This window comes from Sesamum indicum, linkage group LG13 (genome assembly GCF_026168435.1).
Source record: "Sesamum indicum cultivar Baizhima isolate 11 linkage group LG13, ASM2616843v1, whole genome shotgun sequence".
Classification (NCBI taxonomy): Eukaryota; Viridiplantae; Streptophyta; class Magnoliopsida; order Lamiales; family Pedaliaceae; genus Sesamum; species Sesamum indicum.
In genome coordinates, this window is record NC_142669.1 from 18,535,608 (window position 1) to 18,555,296 (window position 19,689).

Sequence of the window (19,689 nt, forward strand, 5' to 3'; positions counted from 1 at the left end):
TTTATTTTTAATTAAATTTTTCCTCTCTCTTCAGCTTTCATATCTCTTTCTCTTCTCTCAATCTTTTTCGAGCAATTTCTCATAAATTTCTTCAATTTTTTAATATTTTATATTATCCAATTAATATATATTTGTACAAATAATAATAAATTTTAAAATTTAAATTTAATTTTACACGAATGTGCCGCATATACTACTATATACTAATAGATAACACCTTTTTGGTGTTTCTCTTTTTCTAATCAGCTTGTTTTTTCTTTTCTACGCATTAACTTCAACATATTCCCCACTATATATCTACAAGTGTAAAAATTACTTTTTAAAGAATTGTTTATTTTTTGTTAGTGTTTTTTTCTCTTTCTCCTACTCTAAATATTCTTCTATATTTTAAAAATATTTATTAATGATTCATATTATTTATTTTTTAACATAAAAAATTCTAATTTTAATTAATTATTTTTATATATATATATTTTAAATGTTTTTAATTATATATAAAATATACCAGGTACGGCTAGTTTGTCATAAATTTCAAAATGTGGTAGATGAATTTCGCCAAATCATCCCTCCACGAATTGCTACAAATTCTTGATTCCAAACTTCAAACACGTATGAGTCATGCAAACCAGGTGTCTCTCTTTCTGAAACAGTGACCCCACCCACCCCACCCGGACATGCAGACATAAAAGGTGCAGCAATCCAAACGACAAACTCATCACTCAAACTCCAACATGTCGAAGAGGTGGTTCAAAAACGGATACCAAAAACTGACCCATATCTTCTCCAAAACAGACCCGAAAAACAGAGATTTCCCGACCCTGAAAGGCCACCCCGCCGCCCAGCAACACGCAGAGCAAGTTCTTGAATCCCACTCAACTCTCAAACAAAAGACCCAAACCCTAATAAAAGAGTTCAAGATTTACAGATGGAGCCCCGACGACCCGACCCAGAAGCAGCCTTATCTCCAATCCTACTTCCTCGATCTCTCCGCCTGCGGACCCATGGCAAAATATTAAACCCTCCATGCACCTTCCATTCACTCAATTCTTCCTGCGGTTTCCTTGAATGAAGTTTCTGACGATTACTTAAGAAGCGTGGTTCTTGGTTGTAGGTTCTTGACGCGCTGCAGAAGATAAAAGGAGAGGATGATTCGAGTTTGAGCTACAGGAGGTCTTGTAGGGAAGGAATATGCGGATCGTGTGCGATGAACATTGATGGGACGAACACGGTGGCGTGCCTTAAGCCGATTGATGCGGACACGAGTAGGGCCACTGTGATTACTCCGCTGCCTCATATGTATGTGATCAAGGATTTAGTTGTGGATCTCACCAATTTCTACCAGCAGTACAAGTAAGAATCATCATCCTCTCTTCATAGACTGACACTGTTCAACTCAATTTCAGTAATGGTCTAGGCCTATAATTTAGGGTGTTTTGGAGTCGGTTCGACAGGGAAAAAACACAATTTTAGTTCCGAAGGTGGCATTTAAATGCAATTTTAGTTTTGAGGGTACGGGATGAATTGACTTTCGTAATCATGTTAGTTTAGCTAAGGGTTCACTCTAAGTTTGCTAGGCTCTCATAAATTGTGGCAGTGTTTGAATTGTTTTTTTATAACAAAAATATAAAGAAATAAGCCTCCTGTATTAATTTAAAAAATGCAATGTAAATACTAGTGGGATTTTCTTATGTATCTTAGCCGAGGTTATAAAATTGGGAAGTTTTGAAATTTTTTACGGGAAAAGTGGATTAAATTGCTAAATAAACTTTTGATTTGGACTAAAACTCTGATACCTATGTATGTTGGATGCAAATTGCAAATCATTATCATCGTCTTTAGCTTATGTTCCCTATAACTATAATGCAGGTCCATCGAGCCATGGCTTAAGACGAAGAAGCCCCCACCGGACGGCAGAGAATACAGGCAGAGTATAGCTGAAAGAAAGAGACTAGATGGGCTGTATGAATGCATACTATGTGCTTGCTGCAGTACCTCATGCCCTTCCTATTGGTGGAACCCTGAGGAGTTCTACGGGCCGGCAGCACTGCTCCACGCTTATCGTTGGATTTCAGATAGGTCCATCTTCGTTCTCATCATATGATTCTTAGTATCTTGTTGATGTATGTTAACACACACATTCAACTCAATGTCTCTATTTTTTGACAGTCGGGATGATTATACAGAGGAACGACTGCAGGCGTTAACTGAGGATAAAACACGGTTGTACCGTTGCAGGACTATAAAAAACTGCACAGCTACATGCCCCAAGAGCCTGAATCCCGCGAACGCCATCAACAAGATGAAGACGAGACATCTGCTCTCTCAGCCGGTTGAGGAGACAGAGCATCGAAATCGACAGGCCATCGGCCAGGCTTAGCACATTCTGTGTAGGACCTGCATATGCAATTTGCAGTGCAGATATTTGAAAGTTGTGAGGGCTTTAGAGAGGGCTTTTGAGGATTGACACTCGGAAAATAATGTAATAATTTCAGTTGCAATATGTTGAAAATTCTCATTTTTGAATTTCTGCTTATGACATTATATATAGACATAAACTAGAAAAAAGATTAATTGATAAATTTAGAGAAACTGAATAGTCATCTACATTCTTCATGGTATTTCTTTTTAAATTAAGGTGGATGGAATATTTCAATAATTAGAGGTAAATGAAAAAAATGTACTTGAATGATTTATAGATAGTTATAATATCATACAATCTAATCGTCTAAACAAACATAGAAATGTCAACAGAAGAACTATTAATTTTCAAAAAGAAATAAATGCAAATTGAATATATTCGTTAGATTTCGAATATTCTGAATTTGGTTTTAATGTAAGATGTTGAATATTGAGTTTCTCATAAATGACGAGAAATGAAGATCAATATAATAGTAAAAACATTATGATTAAGGCTGATAATCGATGAGAAAAAAATTGATTAATTAAAGTAAGAGTAAATTGAGGGCAATTTTTTTTTTAATTAGCAGAATTATTTTTATGCCACAATTATGGTAAGTGTCGCTTTTAGTCCCATAAAACTTATAATCACATGTTTTTAATTTCAAAGAGTCATGTGTGTTACCGTTTTGAGACTAAAAAGTCATCGTTATTTTTAGGACTAAAAAATTTCAAAATCACATTATCTAAGACTAAAAAGACGTGATTTTGAGTTTTATGGGACTAAAAGCATCACCTGTCATAGTTGTGGTACCAAAATAAATTATGTCCTTGTTTTATGGGACTAAAAAATGTTTTGCCTGTAAATTGATGCTCTTTGAGGTTAGGCTAAAATATATGAACACTTCTTCATTTTATAAAATTACAATTACACCCTTTGAGGTTATAGTTGTAATTAAGATTAAATTATATTGACACCCCTTGAGGTCAGACTAAAATATACAAACTTTCTTAGTATTTTACTAAATTACAATTACACTCGTTGAGGTTATAGTTGTAATTAAGATTAAATTATATTGACCCCCTTTGAGGTTGGACTAAAATATATAAACACTCCTTATGTTTTACAAAATTATTATTATACCCCTTGAAATTAAAATTAAAAGGCTTGGACAAAGAAGAATCTTGAATACCTTAAATTCCACGGGGCAATTTCTTGTCCTTCTGAAAATTCCTAAAATCTTGCGGACCTGATTTCTTACAAGGCCGAGAGCATGTCCGAGTCCCACTTCCCTCCACACAAACAATCAAAGAAAAAGAAAAAAGTGTTCGATGAAAGTCCCCACTCAAAATTACAACAAAAGATAAACATCCAAATTGTTCTTCTCTTTTCTCTCTCTCTCTCTCTCCCTGCCACAAAGGTTTCTTGTTTTTCATTTCTCTCTCTCTCTCTCATGCCATTATCTCTCTCCAAAAATCCATTCCTCAGACGGAAAGAGACAAAACAAGGAAAGTGAAATTGCTTGGGCAATGGGTAGTGATTCCCCTGGAGGCTCTCAGATCGTTTAATTCAAACCTGAAAGTCTCTCTTAACTGCCTGTTTAGAGAAATCAACATAAATTCTCGACATGTTAATTGAATGCAATCAAATACATAAACGTTTCTGATCATCAAGAAATGAACTTCTAGTTTTCTTGATTCAGTTTCATTGCAATTTCTTCAGTTTATGATACAAAAGCTGCATGCATGTTCTTCTCCTGTACATAGAATTGACCCATAATAACACAAGGGTGAATTCAAGTCTGGTATGGGAGACATTTCCCCTGAGAAAAAATCAGGGTGTGGCCTGTTAACTGCAGTTTTTGGTGGTAGGGGTTTATGGACTAGAAAATTACCCTCCTCAGGTTCAGTTGAAGCATCCAATGCAAAGAATGCGGCCCGTTCTCCCGCTATAGATGTACCCAAAACACAAAAGGTTGGGCATAATTCGGAGGTCTTGGAGTCATCAAACGTCGAAAAAGATAGAAAACAGGTAGATAGAATCATATCCCGTCCAGGCCAGAATTATTCCAAACCTGTTTATCAACAGAATCAGTCCCCATCTGCACGACAGCAGAATCAAGCTAGGAATCAAGCAGCAGCAGCTGCAGCCGCCCAAACGGGCCATGGCCAGGCTCGTAAGGTGCCTCAGGCTGCGGTTGAAATCTCCGGTGAGCTTGAGAGCATGATCTCCGATCATCAGAAATCGAAAGGGGCTGGATCATTAGTCAGGGCATCATCTAGTAACGTAATGTTGTATGGCAATTTGGGGAATTTGAGGCACGCCGGAGACACTGATAACGGGAATGTTCTTGATTATCTTCCGAGGACAGCAAATGAGGAGCCATTGCCTATTAATGGGAAGTACAGCCCCACCACCAAGAATGAGGCCAAGAAAAATGAAGAGCCTGAAAAAAAAGGTCCCTTTTGCAGGGCTGTGTCCACTAGGATGGACCCTGAGCAGCTGAAGATTTTAGGCAATGAAGATTACAAGAATGGGAAGCTTGCAGAGGCTGTTGCTCTATATGATGCAGCAATCGCCATTGACCCGAATAAGGCATCTTATAGAAGCAACAAAAGCGCAGCGCTGACTGCTATGGGAAAGCTTCTTGAAGCAGCATTTGAATGCCGGGAAGCCATTCGAATAGATCCGTTTTATCAACGAGCTCATAATAGATTGGCTACTCTTTATGTCAGGTAGGACTAGGAAATTTGCATATTCAGGCAGTAACTTTTCATCTTGCATTCTTGAATTTGTGCCTGTTTCTTTTCATCTTTCCTTGTTCTTCAACAGATTAGGAGAAGCAGAGAGGGCTATGTATCATTTCAAACAGGCTGGATCAGACGCTGATCCTGATGCGATGAATAAGGCTCAAAAAGTTCAAACTCATTTAAACAAGTGCACGGAGGCAAAGACTCGACGAGATTGGAATGGTCTATTGAAAGAAACCAGCCAAGCTATAGCAGCTGGCGCTGATTCTGCACCATTGGTAAGTCATTCAACATGCCATGTACAATCATATTTTCCTAGCATATATATTAGTCAAACTTAATAAACCTTTTGTTGGTTTCTTTTTCTGAAGATATTTGCTTTGAAAGCTGAGGCCTTGTTGAAGCTTAACAGGCACCAAGGAGCTATTGAAACCATGACGAAAGGTCCAAATTTTAACATTGATGAATGCAAAAAATTCTTTGGTCCTTTCGGAAGTGCAAGCTTATTAATCGTTCATGCACAAGTTGACATGGTTGAGGGGAGGTTAGAGTTCTATCTTTTATTTCCACGTACCTTCCATTTCAATTACAGAGTAGCACCAATAAAAAGTTTAACTTGCCGAGGAAGAATAAAAAGTTTGTAGAAAGATTATTCCATTCGACAATTCACGGACATTTACCCAGACGAGCCGACCCATATTTGCAGATTCATGATTCTGTTTCTGTGTTCACATGTACATTGAGGATCAACATAATGCAATTTTGATATTTTCCCTCAACGTGAAAAATGAGTCTCTACTTGGACAAATTGATGTAAACTTTTGTTTGTACTGTTTATCCAAGTGATCATGGCCTAATACATATTGACCATGGGAAAACAGGTTCGACGATGCTGTTTCAGCAGCAGAACTTGCATCTAGGCTTGACCAAAACAACAGAGAAGCAAATATAGTATTGAGGAAGACAAGGGCCGTGGCAACAGCCAGATCAAATGGCAATAAGCTGTTTAAGGCAGGGAAATATCCTGATGCTTGTAGCGCTTATGGGGAAGGGCTCAACCACGATCCGCACAATGCAGTCTTGTTGTCCAACAGAGCTGCTTGCTGGTCCAGACTTAGCCAGTATGATAAAGCGATAGAGGACTGTAATGCCTCACTCAATGTCAGCCCATCTTATAGCAAAGCCAGATTAAGAAGAGCTGATTGTTACGCCAAGGTGATTGTCTAGATCATCACATAAATGTTTAGCATGATTTTCCATGTGCCTGAATAATTAAATAAGCAGTTGTAGGCTTCTTAACTTAGGACAAGATACTTAACATTAATGAGCATTGTTGTCCCGAGTTACAGTTTCATGTGAAACAATGATTTGTGTAATAGTAATGTATTTCTTGTTTTGGGATGGTAGATCAAAAATTGGGGGGCGTGTTTACAAGATTGTGAAGTGTTGATAAGAGAAATTCCAGACGACGAAGAGGTGGGGCGGTTGTTGAAAGAGGCGAAGGCACATCTGAAACAACATCGAAGGAATCAAGACTTGAGCAATGGCCATGCTGCAGGCATGGTTGTGACTTGATACCCCTCAGTCAACTTCCTTAAGGTAAACTTTCACATTCCCTAGTTTAAAGTTAAGGTTAATTACATTAACCTCTCCTACAAGATAGTCTAGTTATCTACTATAACCTTCCGGCCTTCCCTCTTAAAATTAGAAAAGACTCCCTTGTGCTATTAATCATAGTACGACTGCACTCTTATGTTTCTCGAAATAGAACATGAGAACATCCCATCATATTTCAAAACAGTACCACACAGCACGCAAATTGTAAATTTCGAGGGAGATTTTAGTAATTTCAAAAGGAACAGGGATGCAGTCAGTTATTACACCAACTTTTGGGCGAGGTCGTTGAATTAACCATTAAAATTATTGATCTTGCATCAGTCAAAACAACTCAAGTAGCTGGTTTAAACTTCCACATACACTAGATCTTTTTGTCTTTTCCTTTTCCAATACTGCTGCATATTTGTTAGGTGCAGGTGGAAGATCACCCTACATTAGCAAAATCCAAGGGAGTAAACTCATTTCCAAGCTTCATAATATGCAAGAATGGATCAAGAGCAAAGGCAATTCCAGGAGACAATCATGAGTTGTTAGAGAGAGCTCTATATGTAAGATATTATGTCGTTGCATAATCTCTTGAAATATTTGCCAAAACCGAAAGCGCCACCTGCATCAGCCGCCCCCGGCTGGCCGCCGTCCCAAGATTTGAAGTGATGAATCTCTTATACTTAGATGGAATTAGGGAAAGAAACTGAGGGTGTGTTGCTAGGAATGAGCATTTGTTGACAGTGTTTGATATACAAGAGATGCTCATGTATCATGGGGTGCAATTCGATGATAATCAACACTTAGATTGCATGAAAATATTAATTAAATTTTGACATGAAAATATTTTTCCATGAGCTATTCTTAGATTGTTGCGCTTGATGGGGTACTTAATTTTGTTAATGTAGTGTTTGTTGCATCAAGATTTCTTAGTCCTTTCTCAAGTCACATAAACTTTTGTTGTTCTTGTTTAGGACAAAAACAATCTTGCTTAAGTACTTAACAATTGATTCCTCCTAGTTCTATGTTGCTGGAGTTTTGTTTAGGAAACAAACCTAATTGAGGAACAAGGATTTCTTCTTTGAATCCACAACCTTGTATATCCAATTGTACACTGGATCATCCCGTACAGCAGTGTAATAGTTCTGACACAAGATTTTTTTACGAGAGATTTTGTATTTGAATCTGAATTTGTTTGTGTGGATGCTTGAGTGGTAAAAAAAAATGTAAACTTGATCTTAGATTTGTTACTAAACATTTTCTCATACTTGTTCCTATGTGGATGAAAAATTGATGAAGTAATTACCTTATAAGCTTTGGTGAAAAAATTCAAGTCATTCGTATTTAAATATTAAATGCAAATAATGACTCACATATAATGAGAGGAAAATGTTATTAATAGATATTAACAAATAATAACTCACATTTAGGACATTTCATTATTTACCAAAACAATATGCCCTTTAAAGAAAAGGGCATTTTTGTCCTTTCGTAACTATTTCATCTAATCTTTTCTCTTAATTCATTTAATAATATTCACCCAAAAACTCACAACATATACATCCGGATAACCTATTAGAAACTCAAAAACCCACAGCAATATAGGTCAAAGCATCCAGCCCAATAAGACCCCAGATAGGTTATAAAATAGAGATCATAGACGAATCTGGGTAGTACATGACAGACTTGCCATCGTCACCAGACGAACAGAGGTTCCTGATGGCAGTGAGCTCGTACGGCGGCGCATCAGTGGCCAACCACTGCTCCACCGTGAACTGCTGCTGTGTACACTGCTTATGGACCCCAGTGGTAGTGACCTCCACGTAGTTACAGTACCACCCGTGACCTGGACCCGACCCATCGGAGGTGAGGTTCATTGCACAAACAGGCCCAGGCAAACATGGGCCTCTCCCACTAAAAATGTCCAAATTACCCCTCTCGAAATAGTTATAACCTGGGCCCATCAACCCGCCCCAACTCTCAAGATTGTTGATTTTGATTCTAGACCCTTCCGAATCGTATAGCGTTAAACTTATGATGGAGTCGGTCCCACCCTTTATAATTGAGCTGGTTCTCACGTACAACGAGTACACACAATCCGGATCGTCCTGCATTTTTTCGGTGTATGAGGAAGTTATATTTTGTGAATCTTTTTTCTTAATTTCCTCAAAAAAGGACTTTAACACAAAAGATTACATTCTCAACCACTGATGTTACGTTTAATTATACAAACACGTCATGATTTTTGTGAAATTACAAATACGCCCTGATGATTGTAGTTGTAAATATTACAAGTATACCCTCCATTCAAGGGTAAATTGCATAACACCCCCCCTATATTTTAGGAAAATAACGTGAAATCCCCCTATGTTATTTTTATAGACAAAAATACCCTTGTATTATTTAAAAGGCAAGTAAAATACCCCCTCTCTGTTAGATTTTAACGGAGATTGATGAACACGCGCTATTTGTACGATTTGACATCATTTTTTGTGTTTCTACTGTTATTTTTAGTTAACAGATGTCTATTTTGCCCCTTTATTAGACATTTAAGTATACAAATGTTTTTCCACTCTTATTTTGTAAAGAGCAACATTTTAATAAGTTACAAGTTATTGAAAATTTATTTGACATCATTTTTTGTGTTTCTACTGTTATATTTAGTTATCGGATGTCTATTTTGCCCCTTTATTAGACATTTAAGATCCAAATGTTTTTCCACTCTTATTTTGTAAAGAGCAACATTTTAATAAGTTACAAGTTATTGAAAATTTATTTAATTAATTTTGATATATTTGATAAATTATATTTATTTATTAAAAATATTAACTAAATATTAAAATACATAAGATATATAATTTATAAAATTAATAAATCACAATACAAATTAATATATTAATATTGACTTTTCAAGTTTAAATATTTATATAAATATAAACAAAAATCGGTTATAACAAGTATATATTACTAAATTAAATTATTATTTAATTTAAATATATTATAATAAATTATATTTATTTACAGAATATATTAATTAAATATTAAAATACTAAAAAAGAATTAAAATTATCATGTTTTAAAAATAAAAATGTAATAGTTCTTTATTATTTTAAATTTTGAAAAATTAAATTATTTTTATTTTCAAAAAATAAGTTTTTCAAATTCAGATTTGTTTAAAATTTATAAAATTAAAAACTAAAAATTATGTATTCCCCACACCACCTCCACTTCACGCCAGAGGCGCCGCCCCCTTCCCGAAACCGACTCACCATTTTCCAGAGGACCTCAGTCGCCCAGATTGAGTGGCGACGGCAAGGTCGCCCCTCTGCTGGGGCGACATCGCCCAGATATATATATGAATTTATACACATATATATAGTTATGTATATATATATGTAATATAAAAAAATATATTTAAAATAATTTAAAATTTGAATAGTTCATTTTTATCTATTGAAGATCAATTGCTATCATTATAAGGGCATAACAGTCAACTTTTTGAAAAATTTAACGTTGTTAACTCTAATTAATGGAGGGGGAAAGTGTGCGTTATTCTAAAATATTTAGGATACAGAGGGCTTTTAGCTAAAAAACTAAAACACATGGGGGTTTTATGCTATTTACCCTCCATTTAATGATGAAAATTGACATGAAAGAATAATGTGTATTTGTGCAATTAGGCCTAACTCAGTAGATGTTGATGTAATTTACTCTATTATATATTTTATAAGAAACAAACAATTGATATTAATTTTATCAGATTATATCAGATGCAAAAGAGTATTAATGAAATAAAACAAAACATCTAAGTGTATACTTGGACGAAAATATTTGGACAAAAAAAGATTTAAAAAACAATTCAAACAACTCGAAATCATAAGAATTTGAAATCCATCAATATTTCATAAAAAAAACACATAGTTCCAAACGAGAGTTGACGGATTTGAAATCATTTGTAATATAAAATTATCCAAATATATTCAAACAATTTGTTATTAAGAATTCAAACCCCTACCTTCAAACCTATCAATCCAAATACAATACAAATTCATACGTATATCATATCAATCCACACACATCTATCGTATTAATTCATAAATTGTTAAAAATATACATAACAAAGATATATACAAACGCAAAACACACACACATGTGTGTGTGTGTATGGTTGTAAAAATGAAATTAATTTGATATTTAGGTATAATATAACAGCATTTGAAGATATATATATGAAAAGAAAATAAACTTACAGATGTGGAGATGAAGAAGATGGAGAAGAGGATGAAGAGGATGAGTTTGACTTTCATGGCTTCTTTGGATACAACTAATTTTCTTGCCTACCTCCCAATGAATGCCCTCCACTTTACTCTAAATATTGTCATACTACTACTTCTATATATATCTTTGCAAAAATAAATAATTAAAGTTACCACACATTTCAAATAGAAAAGTGTAAATTACAATAAATTCCCTGAGGTTTGGTATAATTATAAATATCTTATTCTTATTTGAAAAATTACTAATAGTCCTCTGATTTTAACGATCGTCTAACAACTAACACAATCTATTAGTTTAAGTTAGGTTTTTATTTGTTTTTTATGGTGAACTGATCAAAATACTCATGTGAATTATGAATTATAATTTTATTTATTTTTTGAAAATAAGTGCTTAATATTTTTTATAATTTTTAAAATTTTTTCATCCACTTCATTTGATTTTATTATAATTTTAATTTATTTTAAAAAAAATTACAGTAAGGACAAAAATTATAATTCCAATTTCCATTCAAAAATTCATAAATTTATCAAACATCATGGGTATTTGTAATTTTTTATATAATGAAAAGTATTCATAATTATGCTAAATTTAAAGAGATTTTTTTGTAATTTACCCTAAATTTATTGAATCAGATGGCCAAATAAAGAGGAAGTAGGAAAAGTAAATGCGATTTATTGATTTAACAGTTAACAACTTTGGGTGAACATTAATCGCGAAATCTCCAAATTAAAATTGAGTGTCGTGTTGCGAGCGGTGGGTTATGAGGAGGTTTATGGAGAAATTGACGTGATAGGTACATCAAACTCCACATAGTTTCAGACACTTGTTAATCGATTTATTATGGGATAGTGACTCTTCTCATTCATTTTTCAAATTTCATTTCAATTTTTGTATATTTTATATCTACTCACGTCATTTATGAAATATTTCAAATGTACAATTATTTATGTATGTAATGGCAATCTTATTATGTTCTTCTAGGGTAAAAAAAATAAATTATATTTAGAAGTCATTAGGTCTAGAGCTCGTACATAGACTTTTACGGGTAAGTGAAAAATAAGTCTGAAATTAATAATTAATAGACGTTAGAAGTGTCGGGTCTGCCCTCAATAAAAAAACTTTGTTTGTCAATTATATATGACTCTAAGGTTGAATGAATTGAACCAAAAAGGTGACAGATAACTATCCAGCCTAACTGGACTATTTATAAATCTTGTCTAATGTGCAGACGACACCAGAATCCCCTTGGATGGTGCCATGTGTCCGGTATAGGAGCGCTAGAATGGTCGGTCATTGAGTCGCGATGGATTGGTCCATATCAACCCATATAAAAAAAGATGTAGATTTTCCCCGCAAAAGCTTTTCTGGAGGTGAAAAGAAAATAAATCACTTTTATCCGTATAAAAAAAAAAATTCTGAAGTTAAAATTGTCAAATAGTTAGTATGAAAAAGCATATTCTTCTTTAAAATTTTTCAAACAACGAATGAGAATTCGTAACTATGCAAAACCTTAAGATAGGTCGTTGTAATTTACCCTAAATTTTAAATACCATTCTTGTTTGTGTCAGTTTGTCTACTTTCTATTTCACAACATTTAGTACTCTACCGGTTATGTATGTCCTTATTGAAGCTATTAATAGTTTTGAGGTCGGCTATGAATAATAATTGAGATGGTGAGTTGTCACAAAATTATGTAATGATATGATCAGGCAAATATAGCATATTTCTCCAATCTCATTTCTATGTATTGTCATCTAGTGAAGAACTCTCATTAGATTTATACTTTTCTTGTTTTAACAAATTGTTAAACAAATGAGTAAAATTAATTATGATTGCAATAATTCAAATAACAAATTTTTTCTATGTCGCAATTGGAAAAATTCAACAGAGATACCATACCACCATTTCAATAAGGAGTAATTACATCATTCTTTTTTATAATTTAATATAATTATATATAGACATCTTCTAAATTGTGTAATTATATTTAGTATTATTGGTGTTTATTTTCGTTTAATAAATAGATCCATCTGCTAATCCAAATCCAATGAAGTTGTTGATATTAGGAAAAAAAAATGAATAAAAATCCATATTTAATAACAATTAATTTACTATTAATTTATTGTAGGTTAAATAATTTTTTTCTTGAACAAATTATCTTTATAGTTCTTCTCACACTAATACATATGAGGGTAGAATATATATTTTCATTTTTTACTCTCATAAAACTAGCTTAGTTATTACATTAATAATAAATGAGAAGTCAAACAACAAGCGAATTGAACTGCATATATCACAAGATTTGAGACATATAGGGCCCATTAATTTTTTTTATAGGACCCATGAATAGATGAATCGAACCCAATACTTTGACCACGAATTTGAGGCTGAACCTGAATTTCATTGGTATGAAAAGTTCCTGAAGAAATCCTAGTTAAAGAGTGAAAAGAAGTTCCTCTGTGTCTAGAAGTTCAGAAGGAATGAAATGCTTTAAACTCCTGCCACAATCAACTGCTTTAAAATACTGAATTTAGTATTATTATTTAATTGTTTGTAATGTCGTGAGTTTCATCATTAACCTATCAATTATTATTTACACGATTGAAACTTTCATTATTACCAATAAGGTATGTAAATGGATCAGCATCTTCCATCAGCGTCAAACATAGAGAATTACAAGCAAAATCTTAGTCTTGAAAACTAAGCAGATATTTTGGGAGATGGAATCGATGTTAGAGGATGAAGTTGAAAGGAGTTACAATCGTTTTAAGAACTTCAACTTAATTAATCATCCTTCATGTGATAACCGTTACTTAAATTACAGACCTTACGACCCAAAAAGAGTTAGTTTCAGTATAAAGATTGGACAAGATTACATCTCCTATTAGGTGAAAATATATTTATTATGCATATCGAACTCTATGGCTTCACATATTTTGCATACCAACTTTTATTATGATCACTATTACTTGAATTACAGACTCTGCGGCCCAAAAAGATCTAATTTTAGCATAAGGATTGGACAAGAATACCTCCTATTAGGTGAAATATATTTATTATATATGCATACCAAACTCTATTACTTCATTTTTTTTGCACTAGAACGATTGAAAGGAAATGCAAAAAAACAATAAAAAGAAATTTTATTTATTTTTAATGCCGTAATAATTGTTTCAAATAATTCATATCTATATATAATTATTCAAAAATGAGCTTCAAACCTCTATTTATAATATTTTCCTCATTTATTGGACGGTGAAGATTGAGCATATCTAAAGTTTGAGGTGTGAACTTCTTGGATGATCTCTTGACAAATGTAATAGAGGGTTTGAGAAGATTCATGTATACATTCTATAAAATAGAACAACATTCTTTCACCAACTTCTACACACTTGATCACGAAGCCTCTAAACACACATCTTTTACTTGTATTTTTTAGAATAATGGAAAAGATATTGATGTCTATGTACCAATATTTCACAAAACTTTTACACATGTTTAAAATATTAATTAAAAAATATTTTAATTAAAAACTCATACTACAACCTTTTTGACACATATTTCTTTCGGTACAACGTAATTGAGAGATCGAGAACTGTTTGAGTTTGAATCAATTACAACCCTCTCCTTCAAATAGGAGAGTGATGTCAATTTAATCAACGAATTGATGGTTTTTTTGGCACATATTAAATATATGTCTAGCACTAATAAAATATAAATTATGTGGTAAAACAAATGCAATAATAATATTATCATCAATCTGATTGTAAAAGGTTTACATCACATTATATTTTGGGAGTGTTTACATGAAATTATTTAGGGAGTCTTTTAAGAATAACATTTATTTTGCATGAAATTATATATTATAACATTCTATCCAAACCATATTGTCTCCCTCTTTTTCTTTATGGATTGATTATAATTACATCATAAATTTTAATAATTAAATATATAGTACACATCAATTACCAAATTCTAACATGTATAACTATTAAGATTAACACTTACTATTAAACTATTAAAATATATCAATATCCAGACATCGTATTAATTATCAGTTTCGTCAACTAAGATTATTGGGCTTGTTAGCGAGTCCAAAAACCACCTTCATTTATAGGCCCAAGTAAATGGGCTCTACATATCCAAAAGACTTATAAGAGCCCACTCGTACTAAGGCCCAGCCTTGTTTGTTTATGTTTTCATTTTTTATTTTTAGTAAAAATTATGCATTTTAAATTGTATATAATTTTTGTGTGAAATAAAAATATATTTAAATTTATTAATATGATTATATTTTATATTAACTGTGCTATCAAATCAATATATTTTCAATGAAGATGTATTAATAGTAATGTTGATAACGTAGAAATTTATAAGACATATCGCAATAGTATGTAAGATGTTCACAATTCGATAAACAGATTGTAACTATCGAAAGTTCGAAACCAAATAAAAAGTTCAATTTGGTTTTATAAGCTTTATGAAAATATAATAGTTGATTTGGTTTCGATTGATAAAAACTCAAACAGAATATTATCAAAATATTAATTTTTTACCTATTTTTTTGATTTACTTTTCATATACATATTTTGTACTCATTAACTATTTTCATATTTTTATTATTTTACTTATCAAAATCAAAAACATAAATAGTATGAACTAGAACTTTTAGTATTTATTTTTTAAATTATATTTTGTTTTTGGATTTATCAAAATACCGAAGAAAATATTAAAAATTAATTATAATTACCAAACCCAAATTGATTAATACCATATTTTGTATATCTTTTAACGTATTGAATTTTCAGTTAACTAAAGTTTGAATTCAACTCAATTCAATGTTACTGAATGAAATATAAGTTACTTATAAAATATTTAATTATATTTGTTGGGTGTTAACCACCAGTAGTAAGGTCCAGGAAGAATCCTATCAAACTATTACACAGATGATGATGGGTTCGAAAATCCTAATACAATATAATTTTAAATTAACGAATAAATAAAGAATAAGGAATATATACAGAACTAATAATTATATTAATAGATCTATACAGAAAAAGTATCAAAGATAAGAGAATAAGGGAAGATCTCAGAATAATAATGGCTCAAGGGCCAGATCCGAGAGGAACACTATATAAGCCAAACGCCGGCAACTTTTCACAGTTGTTTGGCCCACACAAAGGACAACCTACTTTACCACAAAGGTAATTCACAGATAACTTTAAAATCGAAACCTACAAAGGTAGTTCATAAAGAACTATAAAATTGAAACCCTAATAGGTAGTTCACAGAGAACTATATTAGTAGCAAGTATGTTATTTTTCACACACATTATCAGAGAGATGATCAGAGTTATATAGAGGAGAAGGTGACCGTTGAAAAAGAGATGGAGAGAATCCAAGGAAGGAGGGGAAGAGAGACGAGGAGGTGGTAGAAGAACATGAGAGAGAGAGAGAGAGAGAGAGAGAGAGAGAGAGAAGAGAATGAGGTTGGAGAAGATTAGGGTTAGGGTTAGGTTTAGGGAAATGATCCATCCGTTAAAATTACATATAAATAGATGCAGCCGAGTCGGATAGATGGGTTGGATCAGAGTGGTGGACCAAACCTTCCAGGTGAAAGGCTTGGGTGGACAATGGGCTTGGGCCAAGGGACATGGGCCAAACTTCCAACAATAATTTTTCTTAATTACAATTATTTCTCGTTTTTGAAAAATTATATATACATTCTATTGTTAACGATTGTCTAACAAATAATCCTTCGTGACATTCTATTGTAGAGGATATTTGTTAAATCGTCGTTAATTTCAAAGGGATAATATTTGTAATTTTTCAAATAACATAAAGACTTGGTAATCATCATAAATTTCAGGGGAGATTGTTGTAATTCATCCTTACTATGTATAATTGCTTTAATTAGATTATTTACTAAGTGGTCCCTACTCTTTTCTCATTTTTTATTCTTGAAAATCATATCAAAATTGCAAATAAATCCTTTTACAAATGATTGGCTTGACGGTTTGTATCACGGCCAAGTAGCATGCCTGGCTTTATGCACAAAAAACCCACTTTAACTAATTTCTTGGAACTTCCTAATAAAATACTCGGATTAGATTAATAAAAACCATGATTACATATTAATGATCATGATTATGAAAAGTTAGTTACTTAAGATGAAAATAATCATGGTTTCACCAAAAGGGACTTTCACTCTTAGTGGTTACTTTAAAAAGGCATGACATATTAATTATAGGGTAAATTGCAACTACCTTCCTTAAAGTTAGGCGTAATTGCGAATAACACCTTGTTATTTGAAAAATTACAAATACTTCTTAATATTTAATAAAATTATGTAATTTTTGGATGGATGTATGAAATTGTCAATTTTGCTCTTAATGTATTTTTTTATTTTTTTAAAAAAATTAAATAGTTATAAAAAAATCAAAGGGGATGGATAGAAAAATTTTAAAAATTATGAAAAGATTATCCACTTAGTCTATAAAAAATTATAAAATTATAATTTTTTAATTCATAAGGGCATTTTGATCAATTCACCATAAAAAATGGATAAAAACCTAACAAATTGGTCTAATTATTAGTCGATCGTTAAAATTAGGGGGGCATTGATAATTTTTCAAACAACAAACGGGTATTCGTAATTATCCAAACATCAAGGAAGATCGTTGTAATTTATCCTTAATTATATGTGGTTCAATGATTTACTTCCGTTTAATAAATAAGTCTCCCCATTAGTTAGAATTCATCGAATTTGCTGACATTAATAAAAAAATTAGAAAAAAATTATATTTACACTCAATTGACTTATTATTGATTTATTACAAGTCAAATAATCTTTTTATGATCAAATCACTCACATACCTCTTCACGTATTAATACATGTAAGGAGGTATATCTTCACCACTATAAGGATAGTTTAGTTAGAAAAAAATTATTTTTGACCTCCAATAAGTCAATAATAATATCAGCAAATTTAATGAGTTTCAGTAATAGAGAGATTTATTTGTTAGACATAAGCAAACTATATGGATGCTAGCTGTAACAGTTGTATAACAACTAGGTCAATCTGTTACTCTCCGTCACTATCCATTTTTTATGGTGAACTGATCAAAATGTCCTTATAAGTAATAAATTATTATTTTATTTATTTTTTAAAAAATTTTGGAAACTTTTTATGGACTGGGTGTATTTTTTTATATAATTTTTAAAATTTTTCGTGCACGTCCTTTGATTTTTTTATATTTTTTTCTGAAAAAAAAAAGAAAAAAAAATATTGTAAGGAAAAGATGACAATTCTAAACCTATATTTAAAAATTACATAATTTCATCAAATATTAATGGGGTATTTGTAATTTTTCAAGTGACGAGAAGGAATTTGTAATTATGTCAAAACGCAAGGGGTCTCAATGTAATTTATCCAAGAAAACTATAGCAAATATTTTTGTTATAAATAAAATCATGTCAAATGTTCATTCACCATGATCAAAACTTAAATTTTCGTATCAATTTTATTTGATCGTAGTAAATAATCTCGACAGTCATTCTTCTATTACGAAGAAGTCTATTAATTTGTTATAGTTTTAAGTCATAGTAATTTATAGAGCGGGGAATATTATCCATTTTCTTTTATAGTGCAAAATAAAATAATAATAATAATAATAATATAGTTTGAAGGATTGGTATTAGATAGGTGCAAAATCCATCCTACCTTTTTGTGTTGTGCGAAAATAGCAATCTATCCCTTTACATTAAAAAAAATAAGTAATTAATTCTCTGTGTTTTAATGAAATGAGCAAAATACCCCCACACGAATAGTATAGTACACGTGCCTATATATATATATATATATATATATATATATATATACAACAATTCAAAATTAGGGTTATAAATATCATTTTATAGTTAAAATTTGATCAAAATCGCACATAGGACGCGTGCGTTGCACCTCTCGCATGAGAGGGTGATATTTTGCTTCTTTTTTAAAAACACAAGAGAATGAATTGTATTTTTTTATTTTTTAATACAACGGGATAAATTGCTATATTTGTATAAGATAGAGGAGGGATGCATTTTGCCGTATTAGATAGGTATAATAGAGCGTCATTGCATACGAAAGCATGTAGATTTGATACCATTTGCGGATCAACATGATTAAATTCTTATTTTTCTTTTACAAAGATCATTGCTATTTATATTACATGTCGTAATTAACTAGATTTTACTTTCTATAAGTATCTTCCTCGTGATGTGATTATGATGGGAAGAGATTGTTGACCATCACTTCATATATTTTTAATTAATATTAAGAGGGTGTTTGCAAATTATCTCATAAGTTTTTTAACATATTTATATAAAATATTTTAAAGTTTATAAAATATCATAAAAATATTTGATAAAATTTTTAATGGGTTTATAAAATTTATAAATAAACCCTTACGAGGAGCTTATAAGCTCCTTTATAAAACATAAGGAGTTTTCTTACTTCATTTCAAGATTTTAGTAAATTTATTAATTATTATATTATTAAGAATTAGCGCACTACTAAGTACAACGAAATGGAAAATACCCACTTCGTTTAGTAAAATTTGAATTCATAAGTTATTAACTTGTAAAAATTTAGAATTTCAACTGTAATTATTAGATT

General features: G+C 31.8%; 3 protein-coding genes across 3 annotated transcripts; 2 read left to right on the plus strand and 1 right to left on the minus strand.

The window, feature by feature from the left end:
- Positions 1-700: 700 nt before the first annotated feature.
- On the plus strand, positions 701-2,523 carry SDH2-3 (succinate dehydrogenase 2-3). Its single transcript, XM_011099285.3, has 4 exons — positions 701-1,004; positions 1,112-1,350; positions 1,867-2,076; positions 2,167-2,523. Exons 1-4 carry the CDS (start codon positions 732-734, stop codon positions 2,375-2,377), a joined length of 933 nt encoding a protein of 310 aa, XP_011097587.3. The 5' UTR covers positions 701-731; the 3' UTR covers positions 2,378-2,523.
- Positions 2,524-3,607: 1,084 nt separating this feature from the next.
- Positions 3,608-7,611, plus strand: TPR14 (tetratricopeptide repeat (TPR)-containing protein). The gene is given in 6 exon segments (XM_011099288.3): positions 3,608-5,133; positions 5,231-5,426; positions 5,520-5,692; positions 6,030-6,363; positions 6,556-6,747; positions 7,176-7,611. Coding segments are annotated over 6 exon segments (1,986 nt in total). The 5' UTR covers positions 3,608-4,204; the 3' UTR covers positions 7,338-7,611.
- A 515-nt stretch (positions 7,612-8,126) lies between these two features.
- On the minus strand, positions 8,127-11,122 carry PLAT3 (Lipase/lipooxygenase, PLAT/LH2 family protein). The gene is made up of 2 exons (XM_011099289.3): positions 11,001-11,122; positions 8,127-8,858 (listed from the first exon to the last, which is right to left on the minus strand). The coding sequence occupies exons 1-2, from the start codon at positions 11,055-11,057 to the stop codon at positions 8,391-8,393; spliced, it is 525 nt and encodes a 174-aa protein (XP_011097591.1). The 5' UTR covers positions 11,058-11,122; the 3' UTR covers positions 8,127-8,390.
- Positions 11,123-19,689: the final 8,567 nt, after the last annotated feature.

What these genes read in the sequence shown, in the direction of transcription:
- SDH2-3 (XM_011099285.3), top strand. Translation starts at nt 732, where the DNA reads ATGTCGAAGAGGTGGTTCAAAAACGGATACCAAAAACTGACCCATATC. An exon ending in TCTCCGCCTGCGGACCCATG is followed by an intron (nt 1,005 to 1,111) that starts GCAAAATATTAA and finishes TCTTGGTTGTAG; the next exon opens with GTTCTTGACGCGCTGCAGAA. An exon ending in AATTTCTACCAGCAGTACAA is followed by an intron (nt 1,351 to 1,866) that starts GTAAGAATCATC and finishes ACTATAATGCAG; the next exon opens with GTCCATCGAGCCATGGCTTA.
- PLAT3 (XM_011099289.3), bottom strand. Translation starts at nt 11,057, where the DNA reads ATGAAAGTCAAACTCATCCTCTTCATCCTCTTCTCCATCTTCTTCATC. An exon ending in TCTTCTTCATCTCCACATCT is followed by an intron (nt 8,859 to 11,000) that starts GTAAGTTTATTT and finishes GAAAAAATGCAG; the next exon opens with GACGATCCGGATTGTGTGTA.